The sequence below is a fragment of the Piliocolobus tephrosceles genome, chromosome 10 (genome assembly GCF_002776525.5).
Source record: "Piliocolobus tephrosceles isolate RC106 chromosome 10, ASM277652v3, whole genome shotgun sequence".
Taxonomy (NCBI): domain Eukaryota; kingdom Metazoa; phylum Chordata; class Mammalia; order Primates; family Cercopithecidae; genus Piliocolobus; species Piliocolobus tephrosceles.
Genome location: NC_045443.1, coordinates 22,283,513 through 22,302,757, shown reverse-complemented (window position 1 = coordinate 22,302,757; position 19,245 = coordinate 22,283,513). Strand labels below are relative to the sequence as shown.

The 19,245-nt window shown below is 37.3% G+C and overlaps 1 protein-coding gene across 1 annotated transcript in view; it reads left to right on the top strand.

Moving 5' to 3' along the window:
* ABCC9 (ATP binding cassette subfamily C member 9) overlaps nucleotides 1-19,245 on the top strand; it is a 141,681-nt gene that overhangs the window by 42,664 nt on the left and 79,772 nt on the right. Inside the window, exons 13-15 of the mRNA XM_023208931.1 lie at nucleotides 1,066-1,208; nucleotides 7,591-7,699; nucleotides 12,720-12,827. Of these exons, the coding sequence (XP_023064699.1) occupies nucleotides 1,066-1,208; nucleotides 7,591-7,699; nucleotides 12,720-12,827 (360 nt within the window). The remainder of the gene's footprint in view (nucleotides 1-1,065; nucleotides 1,209-7,590; nucleotides 7,700-12,719; nucleotides 12,828-19,245) is intronic.

The following is a 19,245-nucleotide window of genomic DNA, read 5'->3' as shown; positions in this document are numbered from 1 at the left end:
CAAGTCGGTGTTTATAAATGATTTATGAGCAAGAATGTGTGGGTAGTAATGTATATTACCTCACCTCTGTGACTTCCTTCTATTGCCGTCTCCATTGCAAGAGTTCTAATCCAGACTTTCTCAATAAAGACACTATGGACATTTTGATCCAAATAAATTTTGTTCTAGGGGCTGCCCTCTGTGTTATGACGTTTGGCAGCATCCCTGGCTTCTAGCTACCAGGTGCCAGTAGCAACCTCAGTTACAACAATCAAAACATTGCCAAATGTACACTGGTACATTAGCAAACATTGCAAAATGAACAGTGGTTGGGAATTAACTGTTCTAATCTTAATGATCTAGTTCCCAGACATTCTTACAACAGGATGGAGCCAGAACATCAACCAGAAAATTCTATAATTGCATTATATTTCATACTAAAGTGACAAAATCGGCAACTGGTATTATTTGCAGAAATGTAATTAGCTGGGCGTGATGGCGCATGCCTGTAGTCCCAGTTCATTGAGAGGCTGAGGTGGGAGGATCACCTGAGCCTGGGGAGGTCGAGGCTGCAGTGAACCATGATCACGCTACTGCACTCCAGCCTGGGCAATGAAGTGATACCCTGTCTCAAAAAAAAAATGTAAATAAGTATTCTTTGGGTATTAATGCTGACAGTTTTAGTAAAGATCCACAGTGAGGACCCCAAAACAAGAGAACATTATTTTTTCTCCTGGAATATTTAGTATTGCTTGGAAAGGGCTTGACTGGTTGTCAAAAACTCTGGATTCTCCACCCCTTTATTCCTCCTACTTAGTAACTGACAGAGTCAATTATGTAATCTGTAAGTAGAATTTTTTTCTAACTTTCTCATAAGTTTGCCACCATAATTGCAGGTAAACTTTTCAGGACTCACCAAAAGCAAGTATTGTTTTAATTAGGGAGTTTTGGATGAAGTCATTGTTATCATAGTTACAACGGACATACTGGCGTAGCAGAATATGTTAGGTTTTTCAGATAAGACTGAATGTACGCATGTGTGAAACTTTTTCCAGCTTTCTCTAAAGAACTCCTTTCTTTGCACAGACGTTTGTGACCCATGCGTATGCCAGTGGAAACAATCTGAAACCTGCAGAGGCCTTTGCTTCACTGTCTCTCTTCCACATCCTGGTCACACCACTGTTCCTGCTCTCCACAGTGGTCAGATTTGCAGTCAAAGCCATCATAAGGTATGCACTGAAGTGTTTGACATTTTTTACTTATTGATAATAGACATGATGTGTGCTATGTGTGCTAATGGGAGTATTTGAAAAAATATAAAAAAGAACATTAAAATCACCAGCAGGAGATAACCATTGTTAAAAATTATGGTATGCTACTTTTCAGTCTTTTATTTATTTCATGTAAAAATAATTATTTCAAAACAAAAATTTTAGATTTATCTAGCATTTGTCTCCTGATTAGACTTTTTAAAAATTATTCTCCCCTCATTTAAGTTTTATAATACGCCATGTTTACTGACTATGTAATATTCTATGTTGGAAATATTCTAATTTATTTAATGATTACCTTTTTATTGAACATTTAGACTGGTTCTGTTTTCTCCCTAACAATAACATGGAAGTTCACACATCTCTGTTTATCTTTAAACTTTTCTCTGATAATTTTCTCAGGTTGGATTTCTAGAAGTGAGGATACTAGTTTTAATAATATGCACATTTTTGAGGTCGTTGATGAATATGTTGCTTTCCACTGAAGTGGTAGTAGGTCAAAGAGGGCACACATTTTTAAGATTTTTAAAAATGAATACAGCCATAATGTTTTCCACTAAAACTGTGCCAGTTTATATTGGCAACAATAGTGACAGAGAATGTTCACATCACCACATTTACTATTTTAATTTGAGTTTAATCTGGAAAAAAATCCAGGCTTAAAGTCTCTGAAAATGGTAAGAATTGTAAAACCATTTTGTATTTTGCTCATTTAAATATGCTTCTATAGTGTTTCCAACCAGTGCAGATTTTTGTCTCTTTATAATTTCTCATAATGCACAGCTATAAAAATAGATGTGATATGGTAAGACAATTTTTCCACCGTTTTTACTTATATAAATGTTACCAAACTAGATGATACACTGCCTATACCATAGTCTATATGTCTTATGCTCCCATAAATAAGGCTGTCTTAAAAAGGAATTTTTCATTTTAGATATATGCTCTTTATAAACCTATAAAACCTCAGAATGCTTTGTAAACAGTCATTATCATATTTATATCTGGCTTTTGAAAGAAATGCCAAGATGTTGCAATATTGAAGAAAAATTGGAAAATTGAGCCTTTAAATATATGAAGTATCATGTTGCAATTGACGGAAACATAGAACATCATTTGTGAGACTTTTAAAATGAGATAATTTTGCTAGAGTCTATATATTACTGAGAAAACTAGACTTTATTATTCAAAATACCAGAATCTTCAGCTTTAAGCCAATAGTTTGCACTGGCTTAACAATGGCTTAATGCCAAATAAAATTAAAATGCATATAAATCATCTTATAAACCAAATTCTTACAGAATATGATAGTGTAATATAGTTTCAATGTCAACCTCTGAGACATATCATTAACAACCAGTTCTAGAGCTGTTAGTGTCTAAAGCTCAAGCCTTCTAGCCACATCTGCCCTCATTTTCTTATTGTTCTGCCTTCTGAGACACTTGTCCATATCCCTGACTACTTTTTGTAGCCCCACTTCCAAATTAGGCAGTGCTCTGGAAGAGAAGCTACTTCAAACAATAAAATTGATAAATGGCCAGAGTCTGCTATTTTGGTCCTTATTTTCATTTTCTCTACTCAACAACTGTCCCTTTCATGGTTGCACTTTTATTTGGAATTTGACTTTATACTACAAGTGGAGGTAGAAAGCAGTTGATAACTTGCAATAGATAACACCGCTGAAATCAGGAGGTTACCAAACATTAAAAGGACTTTGAGTTGATTAAAAAACAAAACAATCTAGGGGTGTCCCTCCAATCCGTGGTATATAATTCTGTGGTAGTAAATCCTAGTACAGTGGAGAATGGGTATCCCTGTATATTTCTGCTTAGCACTCTCCCTTTTGCACATCTCATGGAAAAGATATTTGCCAGTTTGATAAAGACCAGTCTTTTTTCAGGGCTCAGTTCCAGATTTCCCAAGCCGTAGGCCAAACAAAATCTGCTTATAAAAGCCTGATTCTCTCAAATGAGTTTCAGTGGTTGAATTGCAGTTCCTACAGAGATGGCTGGTCCACAGAGAACATTAATCCTTTTTCCCACTGTGTGCTAGTTCTGGGAACCCAAATAAGTGCTCTCCCAGTGTTGACTGGACTTAGAGCATTTTCTTCTGTGCCTGGGAACTCGTGACCAACCTTTAGTGCCAGTTGGCCCACAGTGAGTTGAGCAGCCTGTTTATAATCGGAGACTTTGGTCAGCTGATTTTGAAATCTCCTCTTCAGGAACTGTGGAAATTCTAAGTCCCTCACTGCTCTCTTAAATACATTTAGAAACTTGGTGGGTTAGAATGGGATAAAGCACACTCTCAAACTTGTGTTATATATGCATGTAAGAGACTTGTAAACTTCTCTACTGGAGGAAAATTTCATACCATGTTCAATTCTCGGTTCCAAAATAATTCTATGCTTTCTTTCAAAAAGGTTTGGGTTATTAGCCAAAGTTGTCTTCATGGCATTCAATGACTGAGACCTGTATATATCTCATAAAATGGAAGAATGAGGCAGGTGTGATTCGGATTGTCTCCTCACACCTCCCAGCACCCCACACCATTTGATTTTTCTGGACATTTGATGATGCAGTGTTCTTGTTTACTTTCAAAAAACAGAATAATGAAAAGTATCTATTATCTAAAATAATACAATGCTCAAAGAAGAGAGATTTCTCTTTTAGGAGACTTGCCTCACTTCTCCACTTTGCTTTATTTGTAAGGAAGTAATATATGTGTTTTGCTCTTTTGAAAACAATATGTTATGTCCTTTATAAATAATTTGAGCTTAGGTTTCTATACATTGTGTTTGATGCACAATTCAATACCTATGTCTGAAGAGGCTATTTGCCAAGAGAAAAACAAATCGGTCACTTTGTTGGGAAGTAACTTTATGTCTTTGCTCTCATGTACCTCCCAAAGGAATGTATGCATGACTTGTCCACTGTATTACCTTCAGTCAAGTAAATTGTTATTGATATTTATCATAAAGCATATACTTTGGCCTGGTCTTTGTATTTCAGTTTACAAAATTTTATAATTCCTACAAAAAAAAAAACCCATGTGACTGCTGGCAACAAAGTCTGTTTTCCCAATTAATATAGCACTTGTCCAGGGTACTTAAGCTGTGTCTACCCACCCAAAGTGTAAGACCTTAAATATTTTTGTGAATGGTCTAAACAAATGAGAAAATAGTAAAATACTGATTTAGAAAGGTGGTAGAGGCAGGGTAGCAAATTGATTGGTATAAAATATACCTGCTTTCAAATCCTAGCACTGCCAGGAAATACTCATTGTGTGACCTCAAACATGATTTAGTGTCTCTGTAGCTCAGCTTCCTCACTTGTCAAATGAGCACGATAATGTTACCTGCTTATGGTGGTTGAGAAAATTAAACGAGATAATACATAAAAGGTACCCACCATGTTGCCTAAATATCTTAGGTATGTTACAAATCTCCATTTTACCATCTTACCACCATTTTACCCATCTCTACCCCCTGCCTCAGAGCATCTCTGTGGATGTGCATTCATTTATTGATACAGGTACATTGCTAGGCATTAAGAATTCCAAAGATAAAGACAGACTGAAATCTGCAGGGAGTCCACAGCCTAGTTAGAGAGACGAGGAAGGGAAACTAATTACCGTATGATGGGTTATGGCGTTATAAAGCTATACACAGAATGCTATGGCCCATAATGGGCATCTTTGAAGCTTTTTGAGAGAGAAGGGAAACTATGCGGTCAGTAAACATTTAAAGGAGGTGGTGGCTCTTTTGTAGAATCCTTAAAAATAGGTAAGACTTGGAAAGCTGGAGAAAAAAATGTAAAACGTGTTTTAACAGAGGGAGCAGTATATTCAAGGGGAAGAGGTGGATAAGTAAGTGAGAAACCTTGGTATCTTCAGGAGATTGAAAGTAGTTCAGTGTCATTGGAGGAAGGGCTCTGATGTGGGAATTATCAGGGCATGAAGCTGGAGAGTAAACTCCTGAGCAGCTTTTAGATGATGCTAAAGATGCTGAAAGGCAACTGGATGCCATTTGTGACTTTAAGAAGCAGGTTGTTACATGCACAGATTTGCATTTTAAAAATATAAACCTGGAAGCATGGTGGAAATTACTTCACACTTGGTCAGGATTTGTGCATTTTCCATAATTTTTTACCTCTGTGATTTCTGAAAGGACCTCATATGAATAGAAAATGCTTCTTGTATTACCCATTTATTATTTCATTAGGCATTTCTTGAGGAATTACCATGCTATATTTTAGGTATTGGGATAGATTCTAAAGATGAAAATCTTTGCTCTTAAAGAGTTCACAGTCTAGAGGGAGAGATAGACATGGAACAAACAACAACAATGACAAAACGGTAGCGCCGGAGATCCTCAGCCAGAGAGTCTAGAATGACTGGGAACATGGGAAAGGAATGGAAGTAAGTACTACTAACAGATGAGTTAGTATTGGCATCCATTGGTGGTCCTTGTCATTGATGTTTCAAAGTGGGATGTTATGAAGAAAGAATGTCGTCCCCATTCCCAATCAAGGTCAGGGATTGTTGCTTCCAATGCTCAGGAAGAGTGGGGCTCATTTATTCCATAAAAGCTTTGAGGCTACATTAGAAAGATCAGTGATTCGTATCTATACTAGAAATGGGAATGGAGAATTGAACCAACCAACCTTACTTAATATCTGAATCATTGGTTTATCTCTTCTTTGATTTATTCAACAAACATTCCTTGAACGACATGTGCCAGGCATTGTTAGATTTGGAGTTATAAAGGCAAATGAGCCTGGCTGCTCAACTTTCTTTTTTTGTGTGGAGAAATAGTGTGAGACTGTTTAAAGGTATTCCTTTGATTGACAGAGCTGCACTTCTTAAAATCAAGTCTTTTCAAAACATAAGAACAGAATGACAATTACAATCTATAAAAGTGAGGATGAAATAACTGCCATTTAAGAGGAATAAAATCACTGTTTTTCAAGTCTATGTGGTCAGACTTTGCTGTCAAAGACTCAAAGAAAGTGTACAAACTGAAGCTCTTCCTAAACAATTACCTCTTTTAGTTCCCTGGAAGTGCAATTTGACAGCTAACAGATTGCCTCAATGGATTTTCGTCTTCCTTCATGTTTCTAACGAATGCAAAGCCAAAACGCTTAAAGATCATAGGCAGCAGACTAAATTAAATTTACTTTTTTCTCATTTTGTTATTGTGTCACAAGAAATAAGTTCTGAAGACTTGTCTGGTGGAACTTGACTGTAAGTTCAAATAAAATTTTTAAAAAAGAAACCATTTATTTCATACATACATTTTCTAGTTTTCTATCAAAGGCAATACCTCCCCTGTAGTTGCTGCTGCACGTACCAAGCAACTTTTTCCACTTGCTACATCCTAGCTTGCCAAAAGGAACATTTCTTTTCCTTTGCAACTTCACTGAATTTCCTTTTGTATGTTATTTTATTTCTAGGATGATGTTTACAAACCACATTATCGTTTTCTTTGTTTTACTTATTTATTTTTGATCCTGATCCTATGACACTGGTTTGAGAAAGTTAGAATGGGTAGAGTAGATGAGCTAAGGAGTCTTGTGCCCAGCCTAAGGAGGTTACAGTAAAGAATGTTTGCAAACCAGTCTTCTAGAGCAGGGCCTCTCTAGAGGTGCTTGTGAAGCGCCTCTGGGTGTTGGTCAAATGCATAACATGATTCTTATTTGGAGGCAGGGCTGAGATTTTCTGTTTTTAATAAGCTCCCAGTTGATGCTGATGCTGCTGGTTCTTGGCTGAAACTTTTGAGCAGCAAGACTCTAGAGGCCCCTCTCCTTGCCAGCTTCAGAAAATGTGAATAATACATAGTGCTTAAGCAAGATACACAGTGGCCAAGGATTCCAGATCTGCATGTTACATGCTAAATGGTTTTAGGCAGGTTACTTAGCTTCTCTGTACCTCATCTCCCCATCATTTGTAAAATTAGAATACTAACAGGAATTTCCTCATTGGTGTTATTTTTAACCACCCTGTTCCAAGTTCCTAAACAACGTCACTGTTTTTGACAAGGAATATAATTGCAAAAAAAAATGCACAGAAGGTTGTGTTGAAATTAGGGTGACAAGTGGTCCTGACTTTTCTGACATTTTTCTGGTTTTAGCACTGAAAGTCCCATGTCCTGGAAACCCCCCTGTCCTCGGCAATTTAGGATGTTTGGTTGATGTAGGTGAATTCTCAGTTGGTCTTGAAAAATGACTCTCTCAGGCATCGTACTCACCATAATAATTGTGTGTTAAAATTATTATTTAGGTAGCATTTTGATGGTGGTGGTTTTATTGTCGACTCTGATTCTGTGTTTGTTGCTTTTTTGCAGTGTTCAAAAGCTGAATGAGTTTCTCTTGAGTGATGAGATTGGTGATGACAGTTGGCGAACTGGTGAAGGTTCGCTTCCTTTTGAGTCCTGTAAGAAGCACACTGGAGTTGTAAGTGCTTTATTTTTGTTATGGAAGTTATGAATAGAGGACAGTCTCAGCAGAATGGACAGATTAATACGAGTGAGATTATAAGAGATTATAAGCTTTATTTTTTAACCCCTGTGAAGAAAAATTGCCACTTGCTTCTGTACAACCTCACGAGTCTAAAATTAGACAAATGTATAAGGCTTGTCTTTATAAATCCAGAAAAAAATTATCCTAAGAGATAATACATGTTTAATTCAAAAGGAAATTGAGAGTTTGGTTACTCCAAATTTATATTAAAATAACATAAAATAAGTTTATGACTCATGCACCATTTTCTTATAATACCGTTTAGCTCTACTACACTTTATAGTTTAAAACATGTTTTCTGATGCATTTTATCTTTTTATCCACTTAATATATTACATTGTCTCTTTTTATTTTCCAGTTGAATTACATTACATTGTCTCTTCTTTTATTTTCCAGCTCTTTTTATTTTGCATGTCATGAGGCTTAAATAAAGTCGTAAGATTACTAAGTGGTAGAGCTAGAATTAAAACTTGAATCTTGTAAGTTGTAGTCCAGTTCATTTATCCATGATGCAAATATTTACTTAGTGTCTACATAAAATCTATAAACATAGTCAATATTATTTTGTCATACATTACATGTAATATGAATAAGCTTTTTTAAATATATGCCTGTGTTTTTAGATTTTTTTGGCTGACTTGTGCTTTGTACCAAGACTTAGGGTTTTAGCAATGAACAAGACATGTGAGATCCTTCCTGTCACAGAATTCACTTTCTTGAGGCAGGAATTGATAAGCAAATTAAAACAATAACATAGTTTCACTGTGTGAAGAAAATAAAAGAGGACATTAGAGAGTGAATTGGGTACTTGAAACAGGGTGGTCATTTCCAAGAAGGCCCGTCTGGAGATCCAGCATTTGAGCCAAGACCTGAATAACAAAATAGGTACCTTTCCTGAAAAGTTATGGAAAAAGAGTATTCCATTCAGGAGAACTAGCAGATGCAAAGATCTTAAGGTAGGAATTAATTTGGTGTATTCAAGGAACAGAGGGGTACTGTGGTTGGAGCCTGGTAAAGGAGAGAAAAATGAGATGATGTGAGAACAATGATTGAGGGCCCCTGTAAGCCATGGAAAGCGTTTAGATTTTATTGACATGAAATAGGAAATTACTGGAAGATTTCAAAGTAGGGAGTAATATAATTTCATTTTTATTTTTAATATAATTTCATTTATATGTTGTTGTTTTCTGTGTAGAGGGAAGTCAATGGAGGACAAAGAGTAAAACACATAGATCAGTAAAGAAGTCATTATAATAATATAGGCAGGAGAGGAGGACGGTTAGAATTACAGCTTCTGGTCCATTTGCAGTGGATATTGTGAAAAAAGGAGATCAAATTCAGTGTACACTTTAGAGGTTGAGCTGATAAAGACTTGCCGATAGATTGGATGGAGGAGATGAGGCAGAAAGAGGACTCAAGGAAGAATCCTAGGTTACTGGCTTGACTTCTGGGTAGATGATGTAGCTGTTGAGGTAGAATCAAGAGGTACATTTTGCACATGCAAATTTTGAGATACTTCTTAACCCAAGAAGAGACATAAGCTTTGGAGATATAAATTTAAGAGTCACTAGCCATTAGATAATACTTAAATCAATGACTGGATTATACAATTTTCTTGAAGGAAGTGTCTAAAAAATTCTGAAGAAATTCTTAAAAATTAATATATTTCACAAAGTAGAAAAGCATTATTCCACAGTGAGTCATAAGTTAATATTAGTTATAATTGTTACTATTAGAAAAAATATGAATATATTTACCATTTATGTGAACCAACACAAATATATATTCAATCTCCTGACTGGAACTGATTGGAATTTGGAAAGCTTTTGCCAGGAAATCAATCTATATTATATATTTTTTACATCATGTTTAAAACTGCTACAAAATAGTTGAGGCAATCATGTAGCTATATTTAGACTTATTTCCTTCTGCTGTTCTGGAGGGTTTTTGTTTGTTTGTTTGTTTGTCTGTTTTTGTTTTTGTTTTTTAACTTTCTGGTAAGTTGTTTTACTGAACAGGTATGATTTTGTCTGAGAAGGGACCACCACCATGCTTATATATGCTGGGGGAACAATGCCTCAAAGTGTTTGTTTGTTATTGCATGGACATGGACACAAAGACAAAAATATTAAAGAGTGTCTAAACTTTTAGGCAATAGGGGGTCAAATGTTTGATTAGAACCAGTCTCATCACTCTTTGGATGGTCCTAGACTACCAAGGAACTTATCTTTCAGAGATATGGGGATGAGCAGAATGAGATGACCTCAAGAAATGGGATATAGGAGGTCAAGTTCATGGAGTTAGGGAAATCTGAAGAATTTTTTTGTATGAGATGTGGCATAGAAGAAAAATTGAACTGAGAAAAGGTTTTGGAAAGAAAAAAAGAATCCCCTTCAAATGCATCCAACGTCTTCAGGGTTATTGAAACCAGACTGGACTTCTTGATGTCTTTCAGGGTCATTCATCACTGCTGAGGGGCCAAACCACAAATGACAAACTTTTTAAAATGGAGTGAAAAAAGTTGTGTGTTTGAAAATAACACTAATGGAAACTCCTTCTTGAGAGCGCTTAAGATACTATGTATTCTGTAAAAACTTAGAGTTAAGTGGTTTTGGCTGTAGAACCTCCATGGAGAATTAGTGACAGTCTAGGGCCAAAGTCTCTTCGTATTACATCTGTGGAACTTCGACTCAAATCTCTGTCAACACATCTACTCTTCCCACCCTCTTCTTAGTTTTGTGAAGGGCATGAAGTCATTTCTTTTGGACCTGTGGGGGCAATAATGTTACAGAATTAAAGACTCTAGAAGACAGTACATTTTATATGTAGGTGTAGACCTGTTTTGTATGGAAAATATACTTAGCCTCAAGGATAGTGGCTTTCTACAACCTCTCATGCAGTGTACTTCCAGGAGTATTTGTGAGGGCTGTGAGAAGGAAAAATAAAACTAAAATAAAGTTCACGAACATACTCTCCTCCTCTTTCTCTTTGTATTAAGTCAAAATATATTAGTATTTTCTGTATGACAGAACCACTGCTAGTGTCTTACTTTCTAATCTTTTCAGTGGCTTTTTAATTTGTGTATTTATTGGCATGTAGCCTAGCAATGTACTATTTGATAGTTTGGGTGTTCTCTTGATACACCAGTTGATGGAAATTGGAAGAGCAATATCTTGTTTGGATTAAATTACTGATTATTTGAGGACATTCCTAATTCCCATGGTAGAACCCAGTGAATTTTTCAAAAAGCTAAACCTGCAGTTCCAGGCCAAAAAATAACCCCCCCAAAACCAACAAAGTTCACAATTCTAGAATCCTTTGCTTTTCTAGGTAACTTAACAGTTTAAAGTGTATTATTACTTAGCCTTCATAGTCTCTATAAGGTATTTGTGTAGGAAGACAATTATGGCTGAGTGCATTGGTTCATACCTATAGTCCCAACACTCTGGGAAACTGAGATGGGCGGATTGCTTGTATCCAGGTGTTTGAGACCAACCTGGGCAACACAGGGAGAACCTGTCTGCACAAATAGTAAATAAGTTAGCCAGGCATGGTGGCAAATGCACCTGTAGTCTCAGCTTCTCAGGAGGCTGAGGTGGGAGGATCACTTGAGCCTGGGAGGTCAAGCTGCAGTGAGATGTGCTCATGCCACTGCACTCCAGCCTGGGTGACAGAGTGTGACTCAGTTTCAAAAAAAAAAAAAAAAGGTTAATTATTTATGTTGAAATGCTGACTCAATATGTTTCTGGAAGAAATTTTGAGTTTTGAAATTTTTCCAGATTAGAGGTTTATGAGCTAAATATTCCACCTTCTCATTAGCCACTTATCTCTGTGTGAAACTGAACTAAAAAATTAGGGAATGACGGATTTCTAGGTATGACTTATATTCACCTTAAATATGTGAAGACTGTCACACCTCAGCCTCTTTATAATGGATATTTTAGTCCATTGACTAGGAATAGGGCTATAACATTGGAGATAGACTAGATCATTCTATAAGACTTATGGATCTCCTGATGAAACACTGTAATATCTTTGGGCAAAAATTTTAGATCTTTATGCTTTTGTCAATCCATAGCAGATGCTGGGTGCTGTGCAGCTCAATCTGATTTATGTGAGTGTATCAGATTAAAACTCCTCATGATTCAGAGAATAATCAATAATGTACTGGTGGAACGTTTACAAGCCTGATAGCTGTATTAGTTGATTCTTACATTGCTAATAAAGACATACCTGAGACTGGGTAATTTATAAAGGAAAGAGGTTTAATGGACTCACAGTTCCACATGACTGGGGAGGCCTCACAATCATGGTGGAAGGCAAAGAAGAAGCAAAGGCACATCTTATATGGTGGCAGACATGAGAGCGTGTGCAGGGGAACTCCCCTATTTAAAACCATCAGATCTCCTGAGACTTACTCACTATCACGAGAACAGCACGGGAAAAGGCCCCCCCATCCATGATTCAATTACCTCCCACTGGGTCTCTCCCATGACAGCCAAACCATATGATAGTCTAACAAATGGATTCTAGTTTGACCTGAGTTAATCTGATCACCTTTTAACACCACACAGTTGTTTTTATTGCCTGGGCATAATCCATCCATATCACTGGAGAAATATTATCCAAAAAAGATTATCCATACCACTGGAGAAAGATAATCCATCCATATCACTGGAGAAAGATTATGGGACTCTGTACTTTAACTTCCATCATTTCAAATATGAAAATAGTATCCTATTTTCATATTTTCTTAAGAGGCATGTGAATGAGGTTTAACTATAACTTAAGAATTTTTCTTTTTATTTTTATGAAGGAGTCGTTGAGATAATTAAAATAGACATCCACTTGTTTCTTTTTCTTGGAACTTAGTTAGCAATGTGAGTAAATGTTCGGTAAAACCTCATTTTTTAAATAAAGCTTCAACTTGTGTTCTTTTCCATTTGGAATGCAGCAGCCAAAAACTATAAACAGGAAACAGCCTGGAAGATATCACCTGGACAGCTATGAGCAATCAACACGGCGTCTACGTCCCACAGAAACAGAGGACATCGCAATAAAGGTTATTTTTATTTCCTAGATTCTTACATGAATAGATACATTTATGTTACTACTTTATGGCGAAGTTCTGTGAAAGTGTCCTAAATTGTGCCTTTAAATTCTTTTTACAGTCGTCATTAATCCTAACAACATTTAAAAAAAATCTGAGTTTTAGTTTTCAGTTCTTCCTCATCTCCCAGACACAATTTTTGCTCCAGCAACACATTTCAATAACCAGAGAATGTGCCTTTCTTCTGAATCTGCTTTAGAAGCTAGTGTCACATGTATTTTTTTCTGGTATTCCTATGTTTATCAACCAAATAAATTGATTCATGGAGAATACCAACATTATAAATTCGTATTTTAGGAATATAAATTAGATAGTCATTGTTTTCAATCAGGGAAGACTCAGACTAGTGTATGCATTCACCAGTTTCCCGGTACTGCCCTTGATCTCATTTCAAATTTGGCTATTTGGACTCTCCCCAGGCGTTGCGCTTAAGTTAAGGCAGAACAGGCAACCTAGAATTGGGGATAAGAGGGAGTGGTCAGTGTTGTGCAGGAACTGGAATAGCTGCCAGCAGCAGTCAAGGGCCTCCATCCATGGGAGCTGCCAGAGTCCTGGAAACTCAGCAAACTGGCTGCATTGGCTATTGGAGGATATCCAATTCCTCTGCACAGCCTAGGCCAGTCAGAGAGACGGAGAGGCTCGGTATGGGGTGTATAGTAGAGCCAAGAGCTATGTTTAGGTCTCTCTCTCCTTAACACCTGACACAATACCTTCCCACAATAGCCGCTTCATAATCGGAACAAACCTGTGATTGAATGGAACAAGCTAGTGCTAGCCCTCCCTTTTCCACTAACTTGATGTGTGATGTTTGGGCACATTACTGTGCCTCACTGAGCCATGGTTTGCCCATCTTGAGGTGGACATGCCATTTTAGTGTGGTTGTTTTGGGGTTAAAAGGATATGTCACATAGGAATTTTAAAGAGAGTTCTAGTGATTCTTGACTTTGGTTATGCGTTAGAATCACCTACAAAGCTTTAAAAAAATGCGTGTGTGTGTGTGTGTGTGTGTGTGGTGTTCCTAGGCAATTATAATGGTCAGGCAGAGTGTGAACTAGGGGCTATGAAAAGATAAGAAATGAGAGATTGGAAAGGGTCCTCTATGCTGTTGTTTCCCCACAATGCCCAGATAACAACTAATGTATTGGTGAATAAAAAACAGGGCCAGTTTTTAATTGACATTTTCTGTTCACTATAATAGGAATCTAAAAATATGTCTTTTCCATGTGTTTCATTAATTTTCATTTTGAAAGAAAAAAGAGAGACTATTATGATTTCTTTTCCAAAATTGACCATTCATGCATTAGAAAAATAGCTGCTTATCAGTGGCTCTGAATTTGCTGTGCTTCTGAATGGCCTCTGCAGTTTCAGGCTCACTTTCAAGCCCAAATTAATTTTTTATTTATGGCAAAAGCTCACAAATTGGTAATAATGTATTTTTGAAATGTTTTTAATGTGAAATACTACATACTTCAGAGAAGTACGTATTTATGTCAGCAACTCCCTCAGAAAATGCAGCAACACGTGTATCTGCTGTCTTCTTACATATTTCCCCTGAGATATAATTGCCACCCCGACTCTTACAGTCATCATTTCCTTGATTATTCTTGCTATGCCCGCATCCCTAAAAACATATTTTTAGTTTCTTAAAAGTTTAAATATGTGTGTATGTGTGTGTGTTGCTTCTTTTGCTCAACATTATGTATGTGTAATTCATCCATACTGCTGTAACCGCAATTCATTCACTCTTATTGCTCTTCTGTTGTATAAATTGTTCTACTGTTTAAATATACCAGAAGTTAATTATCTGTTCTACTTTTGATGGGCTGTTGGGTGTTTTTCAGTTTGGGGCTATTGTGAACAGTTGCTGAGTTATACGGTATGTGCATCCTCAGCCTTCCTAGATAATGGCAAACTACTTTCCAAAGTGATGGTGCCAATTTATACTTTCACCAGAAGTGACTGAGAGTTCCAGTTGTTCTACATCTTCACTAAAAAAAATGCTTTTCTTTTTTTTTTTTTTTTTTTTGGCCAAGTGTTACGTGCTGGGAGAGATGCAACTGTATCTTGCTGTGGTTTTTATTGGCATTTTTCTGATTACAAATGAGGTCAGACAACTTGCGATAAAGATATATTTATGAAAATGGCCTTTGGGGTTTGGGTTTGGATTTCTCTTTTGTGAATTACCAGGTTGTTTGTCCTTCTCCTCTTTAAAAATTCTTGGCCAGGCATCGTGGCTCATGCCTGTGATTCCAGCACTTTGGGAGACCGAGGTGGGTGATAGCGAGGTCAGGAGATCGAGGCCATCCTCGCTGACAGGGTGAAACCCGTCTCTACTAAAAATGCAATAAATTAGCCGGGTGTGGTGGCAGACACCTGTAGTCCCAGCTACTCGGGAGGCCGAGGCAGGGAGACAGGGAAATGGTGTGAACCTGGGAGGCAGAGCTTTCGGTGAACCAAGATCGCACCACTGCACTCCAGCCTGGAGGACAGAGCGAGACTCCGTCTCAAAAAAAAAAAAAAAAAAAACTTTTGGTATGACTTTGACAGTGAAATATGTTGCAAAATTCTTCTCCCACTCTATGTGGCTTGGCTTTCCGCTCTATGATATCTTTCACTGAGCAGAAGTTCTTAATTTGAATATAGTCTAGTATACAACTTTTCCTTTATGGTTAATGCTTTGGTGTTTGGTCTTATTTAAGGAAACTTTTCCTACCCAGAGGCCGTGATGACGTTCTATGTTAGCTCCTAAAAGCTTTGAAGCTACCCTTTTTACCTTTAGTCCTTTAATACACATAAAATCAATTTTTGTGTTTAGTATGAAGTAGGGATGTGATTTAGTAGGTAAATCAGTGATGAATAATTTATTAGTAAATCATAAATGTAGCAGTAGTACATTTAGTAGTAGTCATTTTCCCAAATTTAGTAGTAAATCAGTAAGGTCTGATTTAATGTTTTCAAGTGTGATATCTAGTTGCCTAGCCCCATATATTGATCACTGTCCCCACTGATCGTCAGTGTGATGTCAGTTACACATCAAGGATCTATATGTGTGTGAATCAGTTGATAGCCTTTATTGATTTTTCTCAGACTTATTTGTTCAGTATTCCGCTGTAATGATTACTATAGCTTTCTAATGAACATTGATACCTTTTAGAACAAGTCTTTATAACTGTTTTTTTTTTTTTTTTTGGTTCTTTTGTTTTTTGTTTTTTGTCCTTCTTAGCTATACTTGGCCCCTTGGGGGAAGGAGGCTTAGGTGGTCTGGGGCTCACACCTTTGAATTTGTATTTTTTCCTTATATTTTTGACTTGGCATTTCCTAACTGCTTCTTTTGGTGAGATTTTTTACAAACCAAATTTTGTTCATTGTTGTTACTTATTTTCAGCAGGAGAAAATGGACAGTGGTCTGTGTGTGCTCTGCCTTTACATTTAAAAAAACATTCTTTTCATTGAGGTGAAATTCACTTAGCAGACAACCATTTCAAAGTGAACAATCCAGTGGCATTTAGTACACTGACAATGTTGTGCAACATTTACCTAGTTCCAAAACTGTTTCATCACCCCAAGAGGAAATCTCAAACTCGTTAAGCAATTGCTTCCCATTTCCCACTCCCTTTGCCCTGGGCAGCAACCAGTGGATCTTGCCTATTCTGAATATTTCATATAAATGGAATCATATACTAGGTGACATTTTGTGTCTATCTGGCTCCTGCTTTTAAATTTTAATTCATTCTTTCCCTGTATCCCTGATACTCCTTCCTATCAAAGTCACCTCGTCTCCAATATACGTACCCTCTAACCCCATCATTATAGAACCAGCTCTAATGTGCTTGATGTGCTTAGGCATGCTCATATCTTTGTAAAATATGTAGTGTTGTCATAAGTGTGTGTGTGCTCTCAATTTACTTAAATGTTTTCTTGATCGTTTGCTTCTGCTAAGTGCACCATTGTATCCTGTAGACTGTCACTGCATTTTACTTATCCCCTAGTGATGTACACTGAGCTTGCCTCCATCTTTCCTCTATCAGAAACCCTGCTATGATGTTCATCATTGTACCTATCCTTACAAGATGCTTTGCAAAGACTGATTTATATATTAGCTGATTTTCCAAGTTCAAACATCTAGTTGGGGAAGTCAGGATTTTAACCCTGCTGGTGGGGAATTTAGTGCATTTTGTAAAAGGTGGAAGGGAATGAAAGTGTAAATGGTAGCAGGAGAAATTAACTTTAACCTTCCTGCTCTTCTGTCTTTCTTGTGTGGATGTTGTTCCTTCTTTTAGTTCATTGTAGCACCAAGTCAGAAGGTGACATTTCATTCTTCTAGTTCTTTCCTGCTACTTTCAGACCATAACCTTCCCCTGTCACGCTCATAAAGCTATGGTGTTTTCTACCTGCTCTCACATCTATTATCAGAGGACCTCATAATCACTCTTCCACCTTCACTGTAGATGTGAGTATGTTTCCTAGTCCACCGTTCTGTCTTTGTATGTGCTACACATGGTTAGGATTTAAACTTCCAAGGGTACAGTCTATCCAGTATCCCAGCCTGAAAATCCCCTAATCTACTGTCATTCCTTTGCACCTCACCTGGATAACTGTGTCACCTTCTCCATAGCACACAGCAGCCTAGTTTTACATGTGTAGAAGGCATGAGGTAGGATTGCTGCAGAAAGGTACTAAAGGAATTTTAGCATTCTTCATAATAGCACGAATTGAAAGGCCCTCCTTTCACTTTCATTCTCTTTAATTTGTCATTTACACCACTAAATAGCCATAACTCTAAATCAGAATTTCACCATTGTGTGTTCTACCTTGGATTGAGTCTTTTAGCACTTACACATTTTTATTTTAATTAGAAATTGTTCATTGATATCACAGGTATAATTTAATGCCACACTCATATAATCTGTATTCACACTTGGTCACCACCTGGAACTGCATCCCCTCTATCTTACTCTATTAGACTAGTCAGTCACTGACAACAAAATCCTGGTACCCAAGCTTTCTCAGGCCTTTAATTTCATGGTCATTGTTTTTTTTTTAACACCATTGAAACCTTCAATATCTTGAGCCCCTTCTTTTTCTTCCAGTCCTTTAGTACCTTTCTGCAGCAATCCAACCTCATGCCTTCTACATGTCTATAACCAGGCTGCTGAGTGCTATGGAGAAGGTGACACAGTGATACAGGCCAGCATGGTCACAGATTCATTATCTCCAATCTCAGCTCACTCCCATTCCCCAGTAGCTATCTGCCATCCTTTCACATGTCTCTTAGCAGCATTATTTTCCAAACCTACAGTAGCTATGTAGCTGTCACCACTCTATTTCCACCTCCTTCTCTCCCCTTTTGCCTCCTCTTTCTCCAGATCACCTTAGCTCCCGATTCGCTGAGAACATCAAGGGTGTCATGTAGGGCCTCTCTCAGTTTCATGCTGGCCCTTGTCCACAAGCATCTATTTTTGTGCCTCTTTTAGCCTCCTCACCTACTCTGGGAGAGAAAATGGAATCTTCAGCCTCTGAGGCTGTTTAATTTGTTTGCATGCCCTTTGTCATTTAACCATAATGACAACCCCAGCCAGCTCTGCCCCAGCTAGCTCTATTCATCGTTTCCTCTGACATATTTTATAGTTTTTTGATCTTCGGCCTATTCTCACTATAGTTCTTTACGTACAAATGCTTTCAATGACATTCAGTATATTTAACAAAACTAGTTAAAAGGCCTCTTTTTCCAAAAAGTTTTTTGACTCATCCCAGATGTAAATGATTTTCTTTATGAGCTGCTATTGTACTTAGGGTCTGTGTGTCCCCTCTATTTGGTATTTAGCCCATAATGTTGTGTCTTGTACTCACTTCTTTCCATGGTTTACTTACTCAACTGATTGCAAGCTTCAAGAGAGCAGGGAGGATGCATTAGGCCTTCTTTGTAATCTATGCCAACCTAACCCTGTGCCTTACACAGAGTGAGGATGATCAGCCATATTTATAGAGCAATCAGTAATTCTAATCGAGCACTTCCGTGAGATCCTCCTTCCCTGACTAATTTCATGCATAACTATGTTATGGATATTACTAAATGTTGTTCCATGTATATTACAAGCTAGAGAAAACCTGCATGGACAAACATAATCTAGGCTTTTCAAGCAGAGTTTTTCACTCTTTAAGTTGTTCATTTTATGAAGAATTTTTAGGGTTATATGTAGTTATAACTGAGATCTCACAAATCCATTCTGCAAAATTCCTAAACAACAGTGCTTAGAAATTTCATTTATGGTTTTGAAATGAGATATTAGTTTATGGCCGGGCGCGGTGGCTCAAGCCTGTAACCCCAGCACTTTGGGAGGCTGAGACGGGCGGATCACGAGGTCAGGAG